The 19682-nt window shown below is 38.5% G+C and overlaps 1 protein-coding gene across 4 annotated transcripts in view; it reads right to left on the reverse strand.

Annotated features, from left to right (window-relative positions):
• The window catches only part of BLNK (B cell linker), a 103019-nt gene that overhangs the window by 70696 nt on the left and 12641 nt on the right, over window positions 1–19682 (reverse strand). For 3 of the 4 annotated variants that reach the window (XM_049809873.1, XM_049809875.1, XM_049809879.1), the window contains exon 3: window positions 369–415. In XM_049809873.1, the coding sequence (XP_049665830.1) occupies window positions 369–415 (47 nt within the window). Of the gene's footprint in view, window positions 1–368; window positions 416–9731; window positions 9742–19682 lie in introns of those variants that run through there. The other variant, XM_049809877.1, reaches the window with a different exon arrangement.

Genomic DNA, 19682 nt, shown 5'->3' on the forward strand with positions numbered 1-19682 from the left:
GATCACTTAAATTGATCCCTAAACAGCAGATGAACCAATTCGGAAAATTTAGCCTCATACCCTATCTAAGTAAAGAAGTTGACCCTGTACTTTTTTACCTAACATTAAGATTGTCCCTGTGTGTTCTGAAGAAGAATATCACCCAGCAGCTGGTGCAGAAAAAACCTTCTTGTCAGCTGATTTGAACCACAGTTTTTGTAAACCTTCCAGGATCCTAATCCTGAGGAAGTTCCACCCCCATCAATTAATGCCCTTCACATGAGCAAGTTTCAATTCTCATTTTTCCTTATACATTAACAGAGAGACTGTCAGAGTATAACAGAGTATTAGTCATCTAATGGGGAAGCAGAAAATAATGAGAAACTTACGGCTGGTGCATTATTTTGAATCGGCTCAGCTCATAATCTGATATATTCTGAAAAGAGAGAAAACAGGGTTTTTATTTTAAATAAAGATCAATTCAATCAAGACCAATCCATTAAGTGAACTAAGCAAAGACCTAAAAATTAGGTTTTAGTTTTGTAGCTACATGGTTGTCTCATCTTGGTTAATGCTTAACTTTTTATTACTGGCCTGTTGTAACATTTCTGGAAAGCTGGTAGCACACACTATGCTGTTAAACTGGAATTTAACCAGGCATGTAGCAGATTAAATTATGCTGGTTAATGAATCATTCAAAAAGCGATAAGCAAGCCATTTGATATGGTCTCTTTTCAGCTCTATCAGAATTTTTATTTTTATTTTTTTTTAACTGAAATCAGCAGATTAGTATAACAATGGCTGAGTGGAAGATTAACAGTGGCTGGGAGACTACTAAATCCCAGTTTGGCCTGTCCTTGTGCTGGACTTCTGCATGACTTCTCAACGCATGAAAAACAAGGGATGAAAAAGAAATAGTATTTTTAGTGTGCCACCTTGGCACATACAGTGCCCATTCTAGTGCTGCACAAGCTAATTCAGGTACTGGAAATGATTTAGCCAAATCAGTTCAATAATTTGTGTAGCTCCATATACCTTTCACCTCAACGTGTCCAAGAGTCCATGCACTGCACTAAAGCAGCAGAAGTACTTCTGATGTTCAAGCTACCATGCAGCTTGCAGCCAAACTTCTTAAGTCAGAGTTTTAGGCTAGTCTAAATTAAACATTTTTTAATCTATGTATTTTCCTTTAGTGCAAAATTTCCAGTAAAATCTCTGGACTGTACCCAGGCCAAGTGTGTGATTGCATGGTTTCAGTCCGGAAACCTGCTAATGCTAAAATGCCCTCTTTCTCAGCATAGATTTCAACACGGGATAGGTCAGGCTGAAAACATGTCCATTTAATAGATGCAATTCTAACCATCCTTCTATTTTTGTGTCAGAAAGAGGAAATTCATTTGCTTGTTTCTGAGACTTCCTAGGCACACCTATAATGGATGTGAAATGTCTGAAACAGATACTTTCCAGTGACTTCAGTGATACTGAATTCATTGTAATGATTGATGTTCCTCCAGCTCTATCTGTTTTTCTGAATAACGCCCCAGCCATCAGTCCCATTCCAAACCGTTTTGCCTTTTCTTTCACCATCTCATCAGCATGATAGATCAGTTGGTATCAGGCATACAAAATAAGACACTAGTAACAAGTGCATGAGACAAGGAGATCAAGTAGAGAACATGTAAGATCTCAGAGAAAACCTATTTCCTCAGTCTGTATTTAAATTCAAGTGAACCTCTGCATTTTTTAAAAGTTCTTTGATATATTTGTTGTGAAAATATGCCATTTCAGACACTAGAGAACCCCCTACATTTAATACTTAGCCTGTAATTATACTGTAACAAAAAGCAGCTGCATATCTACACGTAGTGCGTATGGTAATTAGCAGATGATCTAGCAGATCTAGAAATCACCAAATTCCTGAGGAAATTTAAGACTATATTGAGCTGTCTGATTGACATACAGGCCCATCTGGGCTCGTTCAGACTCTGTCAGCTGTTATGATGATTCACCAAATTGCCTCTGCAGATCAATGATCACCAATATTTGGGCCATTTCCTCCCCTGTTATTGCACCCTCTAAATAAGGGGAGGAAACGGCTATGCTTTTTGTGGTAAGGATTTGATTTTTGTTCACTCCCTTTTCTTTGCAAAACAGACTATTTAAACCCTTTCTTGAGTGTATTAGGATTGCTGAGGTATAATTGCTTGGTGATTGCAGCCAAATAGCTTGTGTAATTCTCACTACCCTTCCAAGCTGATGTTTGCTGGAACGTGCTGCTTAAGCAGCGCTCTGCCGTAGGCAGCTCTTTCCACACAAGCAAGTGCTGTGGGTATGGTCAGATCAAGCACTTTTTAAACTAGTAGTTGAGCTTGGTAGAGGAGGAAGTGATGGATCTAAGCACTTCCTCTACTGGTGAATGTCTTGTATAGAGGGTTTTAACCTGATTCCTTTTTTTTCTGAGACAGCCTTCAATAAGGGGATTAAGCTATGAGCCTCCATGAAGTTTGAGGAGACTGGCATCTAGAGGTCCAGTTGAAAGCTATCTTTTCTTATTTTATATGTTTGGATTTTGTTTTTTTTTGTTTGTTTGTTTGGGTTTCCCCCCCCCCCCCCCTTCAGTAAATTGCACCATTGACTGCAGCTAAGAGCTGCTGCTGCATTTTAGCAACAAAATTCTGGTCTTAGGAAAGAGCATAAAAATATCTTGCAAACTCAACATTTTTGAAATTACATGGTAGCTTCTGTAAGAAGATGACTAATTCTTCCAGGTTTTAATCATCCATTGCTCCTGATGTTACTTACAATATATATTGTTAGTGATTCATATTGGCATGAATGGAATATATTGCAAATGGATATGTGTGGTAAAGAAGAAGTTAAAGTAGTTTCTTTCCTGGAAGGATATGAGTTGCCAAATATACAATAAGGAACTAAAGGGACAGATTGGAATGTTAGGGGTTTTTGTATTTACAGTTTCATGTTAGAGTGCAATTTAGAAAGCGTATAAAAATTATGTTCTCTTCAAACCTGCTATTGATTTCCTCTTTTCTACTGGCTGCTTCATTCACTCAGTAGGTCGCTTAGCTCAGTAGAGTAACCAAAACTCTTAGCTTGCAGATCAAGCCAACCAGCTTTGTTCTGCAGATAGCATCATGGAAAGGGGGAAATGCTGCAGTGGTGCAAATGTTTGAGGTGTGTCTCTTGCTCCTTTACTCGCAGAAGCATGTCTTGGATCTGAGTCTATCCTGCTGTAGCTGCTTGCCAGCATGGGTGCTGACAAAGGGGAAGCCTTACATCAAAAGCAGAGAAGCTAAATTTCTGTACAGTCTGGAGCTGCAGACCTGTAAGTAGGTTTTATGCATTTTTGGCCGGAAAAGTTTGGACTGACTCATGCACGCGGACTGTGCAGTACATGCCCAGTGAACTGGCACATCTGAGGTGCTCTGGTTCTCTGCATGTGCTTCGCAGGTGGCCAGTGCGTGTGCGTGTGTCTTACATGCCTTGGCTGGGTGGGACTTATGGCATTTTGCAGACTTGGGGACATGCAGAGGATGGTTGGTAGGTGGATAAGGGGAAGCCAGCATGCAAGTGGAGTCCTGGTTTGAGGAAACTGAGTAAGTGTGGTAGGAAGGTAACGGGAATGGGGCTCTCACATGGGATAAAATGTTGTAACACAGTGTGTAGCATATATGGCACCATCACCTGCCCCAGGTTTAGCCCTTCTCTGAGGAAGGCATCTAAGTCATAAACATGGCTGTCAGAAGTCACAGGACCTGACGTGTTTTGCCCTCCAAATTTGCTCTGGAGTGTTTTTTTCACACTTTCACAGTTCCTAGCTGAGGTTGTGCTAAGGTGTATTTTTCATAGAGTTAGTCTCAAAAAAGTTTTCAGATGTCTTTGAAGAAGGTTGTTGATACAGTTGATTGTATGATACAGTATTTTCAACTATATTTTGAAGTTCATAGAAGCACATCTCTTTCCTGTTCCTTACTCTTTAGACCCTTCTTGTAGGTAAGCACCTGTATAAGATGGATATGGCTGCAGGTGCAAATAATACTTTGAACAATCCAGGAGAGCTGTGAAGGATCAGTAGGAGTCTGAAAAGGTCAAATTTTGATGTGAATGAGGATAAGGGGATTCCTTTGAGTTTATGATAAACAAACATACTGTGTTGCTAGATAAGCTGTCAATATCTGGGCAGTAAAGCTGCATGTAAGGTGACAGTCTTGTCATTACCTTACAATAATGCTGAGTTACATTCTGTAGCGTTGCCAGTTCTGAGCATGGACCAGTTTGGAGAGGTTTGCTGTGAAATGAGTTTGTTACTTTTTGTGTGTATGCATTTGAATAGAATATCACATAATGAATTTGACTTCCTCCTAATTTTCTTCGATTTTTGGGAGGGGGAGTAAATACCCAGACTTACTTGATGTAAAGCAATTTCATGTTGTTATGGCAAAGTAAATGCATAATATATTATAGAAGCTCTGTATTCAGTATGACCAACTTAATATTAAGACCTGTTTATGTTCATGGAATCTGGTATTGACAGGATTGGGAGGAATCAACAGCTATGTTTTTCACTTCTGAGAGAAATTTGGAGTGTAAATAAAAATGATCTACCTTTAGGCAGTCAATATGAGTAAAAAAAACTGAAAAAAATCACTGAATGTAATAAGCCATGTTAATGATATCACCTATTAACTGGCATAGTAGGCTATCTGTAATTAGAGAAGATAATGGCATTTCTTAGTAAAAAAGTCCTTATGGAATATTAAAATGTCTTTATGGAATAAGATCTCAGTGCTGGTCTCTAGAAATACAACCTGAGCTATAGACTTTTGCCAGTGATATCTGGCAAAAACTGTCAGAGTGTCTCAGTCTGAATAAATCACAGAATAAATGCAAAGTGGAAAATTTTTAGGTCTTTTTTTTTTCTTAGATAAAGGAGAACTGTGCCCCACCGGGGGCAGAAAAGAAGAAGGTAAATAAAATGTGGAATCCTTAAAATTAAAGGTCAGTCCAGAAAGAATGTCATCATAAAGAAATATGTTTCTGTTGTGAATGGAGAATTACTATTTTTAAGGTATTTATCCATTTTAAGTGTATAAAACTGACATCTAGCGGTAGCAAGAGTACTTTGTGTGCAAAGTGGCATTATAGTGAGACCAGTTTGCATAGCAGATTAACAGGTTCTAACTATATTACATACTAAAATTGGAATTCCCTGTACTTTAGCCTAACTCAAATCCTGTTTTGTTGTGTTACAGAGCCTTTCAAATTAAATTTTGCTCCTTTTAGTAATATGACACTTATGTAATGCAAGCTGGTGGTGTCTGATCATCTTTGTGAATGCATGGACTCCTGCTAGAGAAGTGTCATCCTGAAAAACAGTTTCATTAGAGAGGAAAAGGTTGGAAGAGGCATTAGGATTAAAATATTCCCATCCAAAAAGCTGAGGATAAGGATTAAAGAATCTCAGCAGGGCCATTGAGGAAATCGTTCAGCAGCTACCAATTTTAGACCTGTTATGAATAAACAGGAGAAGTAAGACTTCAGAGCTGTGATACATGTCTCAGGTGTGACATTACTCAGAAGTGTAAGTTTCTCTGGGAGGGGAAGCAGGACTTTATGGCCAAAACTGAGATGTCACATGAATTCAGGCAAGACGTGTGGGGTCTGAATCAATAGAGCATATAGGCATGTGCTTAAATCATTCCCACTGAAGGCAAGAGGATATATTCATTTGCTGGGGTCTGTGCTTAACTGTTTTGCTGGGTCGTGGTTGATATCCTCATTTCTCATTCATAATTTTATTCAAATAGCATTTAAAAAAATATTTTTCTATTTTCTCCCACATTTTGTCTAGCTTATTCTGATTTAGCATCTTTGAAGAAAAAACCCTTGCTAAAACTCTGTGTGATACCTACCCCAGTGAGGCTTTAATTCAGCTTTGCCTCCAATGCTATTATATACATAATGGATAAATTACTAATAAAGAGGAAAAAAGAGCAAAGTTATGCAGAAATGAAATAATTAATGATTTAAAAAATTATTTAAAAATATGGCCTAGGGGTGCCATATCTATAGTCAAAGGATGCAATTTAAAATGAACATAAGAAAATTTAAAAGCACCATTCAAATCTGTCTTCCAGATAATAAAATGAAAGAGATCAGCAACAGAAGGCTGGGTGAAGACAGAGACAAATCCAAAGGAAGAAGGAAAGGAAATGTGTTTCAGTAAAAGTATAATTAGAAGTGGGCAAAAATAAGAAAAAGAAATAAATCTTAGTTTATGTTTCCAGGGTTGGCAGTTTGTGGCAAGAATTGTCCAACTATATTGGTCAATTTTTGGTTGTAAATGTTTATTTTACAGTCTCCTCAGTTCATAATAACTGTTTCAAATATCTCAGAGGTAAAAAATGTTGGTAGCATAATTCTAGTCAAACATAGCTCCGTGCAGTTTCGAGGCTAAGGTGAATCATGCTATGCTGCCTCTATCATTCCATCTCTGTTACTTTCAAAACACAGTGAATCATATTTCTTGAACACAAATGTTGATATTCTGCAATGAAACTAAAGTCACAGTTATAGAAGTAGTGTAAGAAACAGCTGCTCTCATTTCGGATAGGCGAGCCTACTGCTTTAATGTGAAAGCAGAGATGAGCAGCAATCCTGTTCGCTGCAGAGCTGCTCTGTAAGGACAAGATTAGTTGTTAACAGTTGTGCCAGCCAGAGCTGGGCGATGCAGTCTTATCTATCCTGAAGCTGGTAATCCAGTGCAGGTGCTTAACAGTTCCAATATACTTTTGACCTTTCAGGTCTGAGTGTGGGAGCGGCTGCAATGACACAGAGGCCGATTGCTACGTGCAGTCGCTCTGGCTTTGTCTGCACACACCAGGGCTTCTCCTTGCTGTTTGGACACTGATGCTTTTCCAAAGTAATGAAAGCATAAGGATAAGCCATGCTGGAAGTGCCAGAATTGTTGATATACATGGTATTGCTAAGATTTCACAGCAGCCATCTCTGCATTTGGCTTATGTAAGACCTCACATAGTACATACAACTGAAGTTGTGTTGGTAGCAGTGTTAGTAGCAAGGGAATATATTCAGGAAATGCACGGTGTAAATAGGACTGTTGGGGATGGGTTTCTTGGTCCACAGTGAATTTGTCAGCCTTTGGGAAGTGCTGCTGGTATTTGGTCCTCAGGCATGGTTCTAGTGAAACAAAACTGCTCATCTAATGTTGTGTTACCAAGAACTGTGTTCAACACATTATGGGAGTTCGAGATCTAGATGTCTATCATGCTGGAAGGAACAGTAGACTATTTTACATTTTTAGGACAATCAGGATTACTTTAGCACCGTTGATGGAGATCTGTTTGTAGTATTGCTGCTCTATCATTTCAAGTGAAAACCAAGTTTTTCAATGAATGATTTGATTAGGTTTAATATGCATTGAACTACTGTATGGTTTTGCCAGAACTCCAAGGCTGAGAGTCTGTACTGGATACCCTTCTGCATTTATTTAACTGTTGAGATGCTAGAAACTTGTTTTTTCTTTGAAAGATATTTTCCTGCAGTAGTAGCTCAGTGAATCCCTGTGGCTTACATTATTTTGAGGAAACTGCCTTTTGCAGTAGTACCTAAAGTGCACACATTTAAGGTTAACCAGTTTTGCTTTGAAAGAGCTCCAATGAAAGATTAAAGTAGTTGATCCTCTGTTCTCATATAAGTTATGAGTGGCTTTGCCTATGATTTGTTTATGACCTAGGGTTTCCAGCCCATTCTATACCCCAGGAGCTGCTTGCTCACACTTGGCTATCCCAGACTTTTTTGAACCTGTCTTCTTCAATCTCACATGCTGAATAAATGCTCCCCTCCTTGAAAGCTGCCTGCAGAAATAGCCTTGGTCTAAGACGGTAAAGCTTGATCTGCAACATAAATCTGTCTTTTAGTGCATGCAATGGGAAAGTTCATGTTATTTTTCCTAGAACTTGGGTGTCCCCATTAGTCTTAGGCTGACCTGATGGAGACATGGGAGGTTTCCAAGGTTCTTTAAAAAATTATATTGTCTTCCTCCCTGACAGTGTAATGCTCTGTGGGCTCAGCTCTGTATTTGCATGTCCTTATTGAAAGGACACTTACTGGAACACAGAAAATAAAACCACTTCCCATATCTTTATGGTAACGCACTGCTATATGCTTAAGCAAATTAAAATGGGTTTTAGTGTTTGAAAAATGAAACAAGTCACCACATACAGAAATAACAATTATGACCACTAGAAATTTAGCCACAGCAAAAACCAGCAGAGCCTGCTGCTGATATGAGCTGCAAGATTAGAAGCTTGATCTGTTTTTTTTTTTTTTTTTAGAAAAGAGAATTCAGAAGAGCCAGCTGAAAGTCTTTAGCAGAACCATTTCTCTCTAAAAATGCTTCATTATTTAAAACAGATTGTTTTGCAGGACTCCTTTCACTTCATCAATGATTAAGAATGTATAAAAAATTTTGGCAAAGCTGAATCAATTTATTTTGATGTTTTTAATATAAGGTAAAAGGCCCAAATGAGCCATGCCAGTGCTACTGCTTTAGTGGTTCCAAAATATTTTATTTTTACTTTTATGGGAAACTTGCAACTATTCATTCTGATTCAGAATAAAGGGAAGTATTGAAGTGTTAGAAGTTCCATTTTTGGCCACATCCAAGAATTAATGGCCTGGAAAATATTTCTAGTCTGTAGTCAAGATACCAGTGACCCAAGATCTCCAAGAAACAGGACATGCTGCAGGAATGTCCTCAGCACAGGGCTCTGCTGGAAGCAGAACTGGTGCTTTAGGAACTGACCTTTCCCCAGGACTCAGACCAAGGTGGGAATGCACTAGGCTGTTGACCAGTTTTGGACACACTTCAATAGTGACATCTAACAGGATTTACACTGTCAGCTTCTTTTAATACTCTTGCCCTTTGACAGGGCTGAACCGCATCTGAGGCCAGCTGCTGCTTCCAGCTACCCAAGTCCCCTTCCAATAACTGCATGCAGGTGATTTGAGTCAAGTGGTGACCCTCTGTGTCTAGCTTATTAAAACAACACTGTTGTGAAAACAAGGCTCTCCCTTGGTTGTGTGGTTATGTGCAATTTCTTTCTAGTTCATCTTTTCCTACCTAAACAATCTGGGTTTGCTACCTCGTATATCCTTAAGTGAGCAGACCTCTCCACCACGGCCCACGTACCAGCTGGGAGTATGGGGGCTCTTCCAGGATCCTCCCTACCTCTGACAGAGTCTCTTGCCCCTAGATAACCCAAGCAAGTTTTAGTTTAATTGCCTCATAGCCTATTTCTGGGGGGAATGTTTGATAAAACGCAGCTAGCATGGAGCCCTTCTGGTGCTGTCTCCCTGATGCCAGCAAGGTGCCACCAGGCAGGGCTGGGGGGAAGCTCTGCGAGGCACCTGAATGTCCCAGTGGCTTGTGACTGCTACAGGGCCAGTCCTGCTCCCTCCCTTCTCCCTCAACTCCTGTCATGCAGGAATGTCTCCCATCCCTGTGCTGACTCTGGTGCTTCTCTGACCTTTTTGTGAGTTGAACCAGCTGCAAACAAAACAAGGGAATTCCCTTGAACCAAGGGAAGCTTCTGGCTAGAAAGGGGAGGAGGTGGGAGTGTGTGTGTGTGGACAAAACTGTTGGTGAGGAGAGCCACCCTGTCCCTGGCAGCAGCCTCTTCAGTTGCCTGGGATTGCGTGAAGTTTCTTACCAAAGCTGTGTTTTTCACAGCTGCTGTAAACCTCCTGGAAAGGTGTATGCTCTGGGCACTGCACTTCCTCTGCCTCCTCCATCCTGTCACCAGCAGTTGTGAGGTGAGCTGGATTAGGGAAGGGGTCTGGCTGAAAAATATCCAGATGGAAACATTTTTTTGGTATGGTTAAAACCTTGATGCACTGCCTTTGTGGCCAAGTGAGACCTAGTGCTAGCAAAAGTGTGTGTGTGGGGAATGAGAACACGTGGCAAAGGTGGGAGGAGGAGCATTGCCCCTTTTACCTGGGTATGAAACTGTCCCTTGAGTTAATCTAATTTGCTTATTGACGAAATTGAGGGAGGCAGGGGCTAAAATGATTGTGGTGTGGCATTTTCAGATTTTGAACCTTGACTTAGTAGGAGGAGTACTGTCCAGGAATGGCAGCAAAGGCTGCCTCAGTGGAAGATGCTCTGTGCACTGCATTGAAAAACAAAAGTTCTCTCTCTTTTCTGGGTATTAAGAATTTCCATCCTGCTCTTGTGAGGGGAGCTGAAAATGACAACAGGAAATAACACAGCAGGAATCAATTCTTAGGTCACTGATAGGTGAGACTGGCAAGGACCCTTGTTCCTTGGGGAAAGTTAAGCCATAATCCTACTTAAATGCTGCTATACAGGACAAATAATTGAATAGAGAGACTCCGCAGGTGTGTCAGGCTCTTGGGAGCAATGGGATCAATTCTGGAGAATCCCAGAAAGTGGGGGACTTTGGGCCTTCATCTCTCCCCTGCTGGCCAAGGGCCTGGGAACTGTGCAGAAGTGCTCCCTGCTGACACTGCCTGCAGAAGCAGCTGCATTCCGCCTTCCTGCATCTGGACAAAAACAATAATTATAACAAGAAGTGCTGGGAAATAGCTGAGCCTGAAAAGGCTGTACAGAAGGAGTATGAGAATCATCTCACCTCTCAGAGCAAATATATAGCAGAAGTGGTCAGCAATCTTAAAACTGCAACAGCAGTCTTAAAAGCAAAACCTGTACGAGAGAGTATTCTTGAAATGTGAGCGTATTCTTGAAAGATTAAGAAGGATCATATACATAATTGTAAGCACATTAAATTTCATCAAGGGAACTAGTAGCAGCTAATCTTAATGATAAGAATAAATGCCCTTGCTGAATCAGAAGCCCAATGTGACTTTGTACATGCCTGGCAGCTCCAAGTGTTCCAATGGCTGGCCACCTTCTGTTTGGAAATAAATCACATGATAAGCTCTTTGCACATTTACATTGAAGTAACAATTTTATATGCCCACCCAGAAATGTGCTGAGCTACATAACTTCGAATGTACCCCCTGGATAGTGGGATAGATTTGCTGTACCTTCATTGATACTGGTTTATATTCTTGAGGTAGTGCTTTAGTTCCACTGTTTAGCTTCATTTTAATAATCACAATGGTTATAGCTATCTGGTATAGATACTCTTTAATTCATACAGTCACAAAAATGTTATGTATGTGTATCTGTAGGCATCTTGAAAATGAGCAGTTGATTTTCTTTAATCGTGTTATCTCAGCCACAGTAAGCAATGTCACTAATAGTGGGTAATCACAGAGTCCGTCAGCAAGATCATGACTCCTGCGTTTCACTGGCTGAAATAACTTTGTGAAAAGATAGACTTTAAGGTGCTGGCAGGTCATTGCAAGTAGGAGAAGGAACACCATATGCAGCTGTGGTAATTTAGGTAAGCAGCAGTATTGTCAAGATTCAATACAATGAAGATCCTTTACTGCAAAGTATACGCGCTAGATCTAAAGTTGTAAGAACTCAGCCTTCATGACTGTTTTGTGTTGTAGAGACCAGCTGCCAGTACTGCATGTGGCACTGGCTCAAACAGAAGCAGCCATTTCTGCCACTGGAGAAAGGCACGTGTAATTGTTTATGGCAGTAGATATCTTCATTCAAAGCATGAACCTCATCTGTGTTGGGTCACAGCATGGTGAGTGTGGATGAGGACTTCTAAGACGGGGTGGAAGACACGTATAGTATGGAGTGGTGACCTCTCTTCTGCTCTGTGATGCTGTGCAGAGTGCTGCTTAGTGGTTTATGGCCAGGGCAGCCCCAAATCATGAGAGCTACCTCTTGAAGGGGCAGAGCCAGACTAGTACAGTATTAATCAATGCTTACCATTGACACAAAAGGCTTTAGAAATTTTCTTGTAAGTACTTGGCTACAAAGAGGTTAAGGATATTTGATTTAAACATCTACTTTTTTTTCCCCAATTTAGAAATTTGACAGACAGCCTGTAAATATAACAGTCCCTCCCCTACACCCCAACATCCCCTGCCTTTCTGGGATGCCATTAGATTTGTTAGTGTGCTTAAATGGTTTAATTAAAATCTTTTCTGGTCCAATGCAATCAAAAATATCTTCTGTCAGTGCAACATGTCTGATGCTAATGATGCTTCTGGATGATAGATCATTGTGGAGAGAGCTATGAAGGTAGAGAAACTTAATTTTAGAAGTTTGATTTCCTTTTACTTTAGTTATCATGAGCTGAACAGAGAATGCCAGTTAGAAAGAAACAAAGGAAAAAGTGCTTTGAAAGTTTCTCATCTCCTTTGTTCTTATATGGAAATTTAACAGTATAATGACCCATTTATCAAGCGATGTATATCTATCCAGTACATGTTAAAGTATTAGTTGAATTTCAGTAGGAAAAAGGAGATCGAGTTTAGGATACAGGACTCACTGGGTTAAATAAAGTTGCTGGTGTTTGTGTGCATACATGTTTCTCTGCAGAATACCGGTATGTAAACGATACAGTATTGTTTTTTCTATTTCTGTATTGCTGCTTGGTCTTTATACACAAATATTTATTTATTTGGATTTCATGCTGGATCTGAATACTTATTCAAGGTCCTGGGGCAGCCAGTGTGTACCTCATTCCCTTCCCTCTCAGCACGATGAGTCTTCAAAAATGTAAATATCAGTCTTTTCTGTTTGATGCTTGATGTTAGCCAATATCTACTTAGGAAGTTCTCAAAGCTTCTAAGTATTCAGACTCTATAATCCTGCTGTTAGAATGTTCTGCGTTGATTTTATAGCATTAGATGCTGTTCAGGAATGGATCTGAAACAGACTTCCTTTTGGCTCTTTCTTGAAGTGACCCAAGTTACTTGTGAATAAGGCAATTAAAAAGTGGGTTATAAAAATGGTGCCAAATGTCATTGAAATTACTGTTCCACTATGTGTAAGCATAATTGAATCTCTTTTAGAAAAAAACGTTTCTACCAATTTTTTAAATTTAAATTACAGTAGTTAGCAAGTGTGGTTCTTGTAGTGATGAAATAGTAGGATATATATTTAAAATATCTAAAAAGAAATATCTTTGTTTCAAGGCTTTACAAGTCAATGACCCAACATGTTGTTGACAAACAAGATTAAATGCTTACAAGAAATGCCAGATTTCCACTGAGAAACAGACACTGTTTTGTTTCCTGGCAGTTCATGAAACATTAACATTTGAATTTCAGTTTGGTACCATCTGACTGTTTTGGAGCAGTATATGTTTAAATCCATTAGTGAGCTTGTGCAGAGTTTAGAGTGGGAGGAGAAAGGAAAAGCAGCATGTTTGGGGTTTTTTTTTGAGAAAAGTTGAGCTTTGAAAGCTACTGAAAGTTTTGGAATGTTAGAAGACAAGCCAGCTGAGAAACATTAATGGGCAAAGAGCAAGAGAAGAGGTCAAAACTCTACATGCAAATGTCCTTTCACATCCTAGAAATTTCTGAAGATTCACACGGCTTCAAAAATAAGCTAATTCCAGGGATACAATACACATATTTGGAACCAGTTCTAATATTAGTCTGTCATTATAATGGTATCTGAAAGCCAGTGATAATTATACTAGCACAAGAGAGACATTAATTTTATTAGTCTCCCAACCCCACGTGCCTTGTGTGTGGTAGTAGCTTCTTTTTAGGAAGAAGTCACTGTTTGTTGGCTTCTTTTTCACTCCCTTTCTCACCCTCCAACCATTAACTAATTCTGAAATTTAACTTACAGTGAATATTTCCATTTTTGCTTACATGCCATTTAAAATGCTTTAATCAAGGTTTTAAACCAATTTATAGTGCAGAGTGACTGTCATGTACTATGGTCTACATGCAGAAGCAAACTAGAAATTGAATTAACATTAAGCACTAATATAAAAATCTTATGCTGCTCTCTGAATGATTTGATGGATTTGTGAAAGTCAAGAGGCAAAAATGGACAATGACCATATCTTATATAACAGCCATCCTTATGACTGGGCACATATGCTTGTAAAACAGGAAAAGAACACAAAAATAGAAAAACATTTGAATTTTGATATGGGTCAACTAATTAAATGTCAAATGTTGACAAATTTTGTATATATATTAGAAGTTAATCCACCACTGTGTTAAAAGGTTTGTAATGGGTTCCATATCAATGTGAATCAAGTTCTTTTTTTAAGTGACCCCAGGCAAAATAAAATAACTATTGGATGAAAGCAGTCAATTTTGATTACATAAGTTTCCTTCATATTTCAATAAATGTTGTAAGTACTATTTTTCAGCATGGCTTTCCACATTCACTGTAGTGACTAAAGCTACTAGCAATGATCATATCATTTCAATTAAAGGATACAACTACTTGTAGCTATTTCTGGTGCAACTGAAATGTAAAAATGTAAAAAACCATCTCCTTAATAAATTAAGATGGCCACATAATGGGTGTTGTTGCTAAATCTGTATTTTATTTTCACTTACTTTTCTCAATATTGGAGCGGAGGGAAGAACAGGTTTTAAACTTCAGACATGCTGACTTAGAAAACAACATCCATTTAGAAATTTCTCCTTATAAATTAATGATATAACACATAATGGTGTGCACCTCCTAGATAAATCAAAACAAAAGTATTGTATTTCTACTCCAGAAAAATAAAGCATTAAGTAATAAAAGTCCATTTTCTTTTCCTTTAGTGGTCTCTAACTCTACTGCTTTTTACATGTGACTGTAATTACCCAACCATGTAATATACCTGCATAGTATGACCACATGCCTTCTATTGTTTTTCCTCATTTTCTTGTATTGCATCACCTGCCAAGTAAAAGACCCTGGCTTTTCACATTATAACATGTTTGTAAAATGAATACTGCTTCCCACTGTTATCTGTATGTGAGAGAGTGAATCTGCAGCTCATTCAGATGTGTATGTGAGCACACACATGTTCAGATGATGGATGTTGGGATAGTTGTTGGCCTTCTGACTGATGGCCATGCTTATGTGGAGTGTCTGTGGATCTGGGTACCATTTAGCATGACAAAAGTGGTTCTATTTGGCTTTAGCTGATTAAAATTCATATCCAAGATTTCATGAATATGAGTTACTTCAAACTGAAGCTCAACAAAGGCAAAATCATATTCAAGAAATTCTTGGCCTTGGAACCATATTTCATGTTATGTTGTGGAAATCCAGCTATTGTCTGCAAATGTCAGATTATACCCCTTTTAGCTGTGCTGCCCAAATAGGTATTTATCCCATTTAGAACCAATGTGGTGGCTTGTGTTATGATGAAAAACATAGGAAAACATAAAAAAACCCAACCCTCCTATGACCTAGTTGTTGAGTTCCTCAGTTTCTTATGTTCCTGAATTTATTCATGAGCACAGTCACAAAAGTCCTTGAAGACCCAACAGAAAATGTAGTGCTACGCTGTAAAGTTCAAGAATACTTAATTGGACAGGGAAAAGGAAGAAACGATAACACCATAAAAAATGCATGGTACAGTTCTAAAAAAGACTGAAATTTTGTTGGTAGAGGACTTTCTGTTGGGAAAGTGTATATGCTATGACCAAATATAACTCTGGGCTTTGGGGACGATACCCTCATTCTTACAGATTTTATTTGCTTTTCTTCCTATAGCCTCTTTAAAATTCAGTGCTGTGTTTGTACAGATGCATTTCAGATACTCTGTGAACCAGCTGAATCAAAAGTATTCAGGTTAAGTTTTTCAGGTAGGTTGGTTTGTTCCAGTGAAGAGTCTCTTTCACTTACAACATGATGCTGGCACATATAGACATTTCTTTAATCTGCTTTTTATATACTACAGGACCCAGACAATCTAACGCACAAATGACGTGTTGCATTTCCCTCTTCACAGGAAACTAGGGATTCAGGGCAAATGTCAATATTTTCCTTGGGTAGTTCTGAGCAAGTGAAATAAGTTGTCAGCTATCAATATCAAATATACAGTTGTAATCTAGTGTCTGTATTTTTTTTTTAACAGAAAAATTGCACAACCTGTATAGTTATTTGTTTCTATCTTATCCCACATTCAGATAGTTAAGCTCCCTGCCTACTGGTATTATGCTGATCAGATGTTGCTTTAGTATACTGGGACTTTTAAGTAAGTTTAATAGAAAATCAAGTTTTTACTCCATCAGGGTCATACCATGACAAATCAAACCCAAGCATTTGTAAGGTTTTAATAGTTTTCAGTCTTATGCTTTTCAAGGACTATGTTGCAATGGATGCAGACAACACCTTTTAAAAATGTAGATGGCATTCAAGTAGCAAGGGGCAAAATAGTTAAATGGTTAAGTGAAAAAGCCCAGCTACACAGGAACAGTGGAGGAAATAAAAAGAAAAGCACAGAAACAAAAGACAAGCATTCTATGGCAGATCTCAAGAGTATCAATTAACAATTTAAAATATCTTTCATAAGAATTTTGTGCCTATTTGTTCACTAATGCAAACTCAAATAGTGCAGGTAATAGTACCTACAGGAAACTAAGTACCCTACAAGTAGGAGCCGTGCTTCTGCATTTGCCACACTAATGTGAATTTTTGATAGATTTCACCTTTCAGTATTCCAGAGGCCTAAAATACATGAGATGATTGAAATTCTTATTCCTCTAAGCACTAGTTTTGTGGGACCTTTGGGAATTCTAATTTCTTTCCAGCACGCCTCTTTCTGAGTACCAGTGTGTGATGTGGTTTTCCAGCAATGTAACCCAAACTTCAAGCCAGATTCCCTAATGCTAAGTCTGTGCTTATGCACAGAATTGGCACTGGGAAAACTCACTAATGAAAGATCTCTGCAATTGCATTTGTATGTGAGGGGTTTTTTTGTTTGGTTTGGTTGGGTTTTTTTGTTGTTTTGTTTTGTTTTTTAATGTGGGCAAATTCCATGATTTTTTAGGCATGGAAAGATAAATATTTAATAGTGTCCTCTGAGCCCTTCTAGGAATGGCTGCAAGCTTTCGTTGCTTTTAACAGCATGTTGAAAACTGACAGGTTGTGCAAGCCGTCTGCTGATTTTAAATTAAAGAAAATATTACATTGAAATTTAGCAGTCACTACATTTGCAGCAATCTATAGGTTTGCTGTTCCTGTTTTGTTTGCTTCCTCCCCCCTGCCCCCCCAGCATTATGCTTATTCTGAGCAGATGGCATCATGTAAAACAGGATGGCTTCATTTTACTAAGGGAAACCCCTTGACACTTGGTAACTTGGTCTTTATCTGCCTCTGTGTTTCTTGTTTCTATAAATTTGCATTGCAGACTTCATGGATTTTCATTTTATCTGTGTTAAGCCTTTTAGTAAAGCCATAACAGCTCAGTCAGCATTAGCAAAATGTGCTCAGGTTATTGTAGGTTATATCAAGCTCTTAGGCTACAAGCATGTCTACCTGAAAAATTTGCCAGCAGAACCATCCTGGTATAATCATCTGGATGTAACACCCCTGTGAATGTCTTGTTGGGAATAACAGTGTACTTCTTTGCTTTAGTTTATGTCACTTTACATTTAGTAGCTTTATAGTAGCAGTATTCTGACAGGTTTAGAAGTTGTTTCAAAACAAGCGTACTTCTTTCTTTGCTCTTTTGGGAAATTAAAGTTGCTTTAATTTATTTATTTTTTAATAATTCTTTCTAGCCATATTTCAATTCTGCAGTCAGGACTCCAATTAGTTCTGCTTTGATTCATCAGGAATAGCAGCTCAAAATGTATCTTCCTGGAAATGTAGCTCATTTTGGCACTAGCATCACCCACTGGCCTGAGTAGCATGTTAATATTTGGGGCCTTTCCAGGTTCCCTCTGTCTGGAATAGAAACTTACGCTAAAGCCAGCTATATTATTTAATGCAATCCTGTATTCTCATAGAAAATTTATGAAGTCCGTACTTCCTGAACCCAGTGGAAATAAACAACTTAAAACTTCAGACTCTTCCTGGCCTGTTCCCGGGGAGCCCTTTCTCCCTGCTATACTGCCTGGTTCTCACAGGATTTCCTTGTTTTCAGTAGAATTGTATGCATTCACCATCCCAAATCCAACAGAGCTCTAAGAGTTGTCCCTTTCTTGGAAAAACTCCTTTACAACATCGATTTTTAACCTTGTTCATGCTTTCTCATGAGAATCAATAATATTCAGCTGGTTTTAGTCTTTGCTGCAGAAAGAAGTATTTCCCCAGAAACCTTCAGAAATATCTTTCGGGCTAAGAGCACTATGGTCCCCCTCATCAACAAGACAGTTGAATCGGTGCGAGTGGATTATACTGGGGAACTCCTGGTTTAATTAGGCTGAGATTGCGTCTACTTTGAATTTATTGTCAACTTCTTTTCAGTTTCATGATGTTAAGGAATGACAGAGTTATGAGTTTGGTCTGGTCAGTGTGGTCCAGACATGTATGACCTATTGTTTTCACTGCTGTATTTCTGTTACATGATTTCTAGATTTCCAGTATTTCTTCTATTCTTAAAAAAATATACTACTCAGGGTAACTCTATGGCCATTACAGATTGATGTTGTAAGAGTAAATTTTCTTATAAATTAAAATTTCTAATAATAAAAAAGATTCCTGAGAAAGAAATTGGACCCAAAAATGAACATAAATTCTTTCAGTTTCCCTCATTGTATCAAGGATATATGTGAGATGTTGTATAGGTATGAGACCAGCAAAATCAAATGGGCTTAGGCTTTCCCTTCCTGTGGACACACTGTTACCTCCTGATTAATTTTCAGCTTTGCTTTCATGTCTCTTGTACCTGCAATTTTTAATGTAACACACCCTTTCACAGAACCAGCATAGGCTCTGTTGATAAAATGGCTTGTACACATAAATGCTGTGGATGTACAGTAGGAGCAAAAGAGATTTTTTTCTTTTTGAATTCTCTAATCTTTCAGTCATTTTGGGTTCATAGAAAACAGTATTTACAGAAGGAAATGCTATTTGCAGATTGATTAGTGTTCCCACCCATTAGTTCAGGTCTTTCTCATTCTTCTGTGAAAACGGTCTTTTAATTTTTAAAAGCCAAGTGCTCCTGCAAAGCTTGCATTCCTGAGCTTCATTTTCTGCCAGAAAGGTAGAGTGCCCATCTTATAAATGTGGCCTTGTCTAAATCTGTATCTCTGGGAAATTCCCACTGATTGTTCCAGTTTAGTTCTTCATTAGAAAATCATGAAGTATAACTTCCTCAAATGCTTCCCCAAGCCACAGTCAGCTAATGCTTTCGAACTGCTGTGTGTCTTGACTGACATTCAGACAAACATAGACAAAACTGCCTGTAATCTTCTAGTTCGGTAGCTTTGCATTGCTGGAGCTGCAGCTATCAGTATGTCATGACAAATTTGGTCCACTCACATATGCACATATAAGTATAAGTAATTTTAATAAGAAAATTATGTGTTGGGAGAAGGTAAAACCTGCTCTCTTCTCTGCTTGAGATATTTTGCTGACTTCCTGTGGGACTTGCTCACTGAAACTTATAATTACTTCATTAAATAATCTTTATGTAACTTACAATATGCCTTTGCCTACCGATGATTTTTCTGTCTTTGTTTTTTGTAAGATCAGTCTTGATAAACAATAATAAACTGAACTCGGCACTTTAGTATCAGTTTCCCACATTCACCTGCCTCTTCAAGGATAAAATAAAGAGTGGAGAATTAGG

Source organism: Accipiter gentilis, chromosome 9, assembly GCF_929443795.1.
Source record: "Accipiter gentilis chromosome 9, bAccGen1.1, whole genome shotgun sequence".
Lineage (NCBI taxonomy): Eukaryota > Metazoa > Chordata > Aves > Accipitriformes > Accipitridae > Astur > Astur gentilis.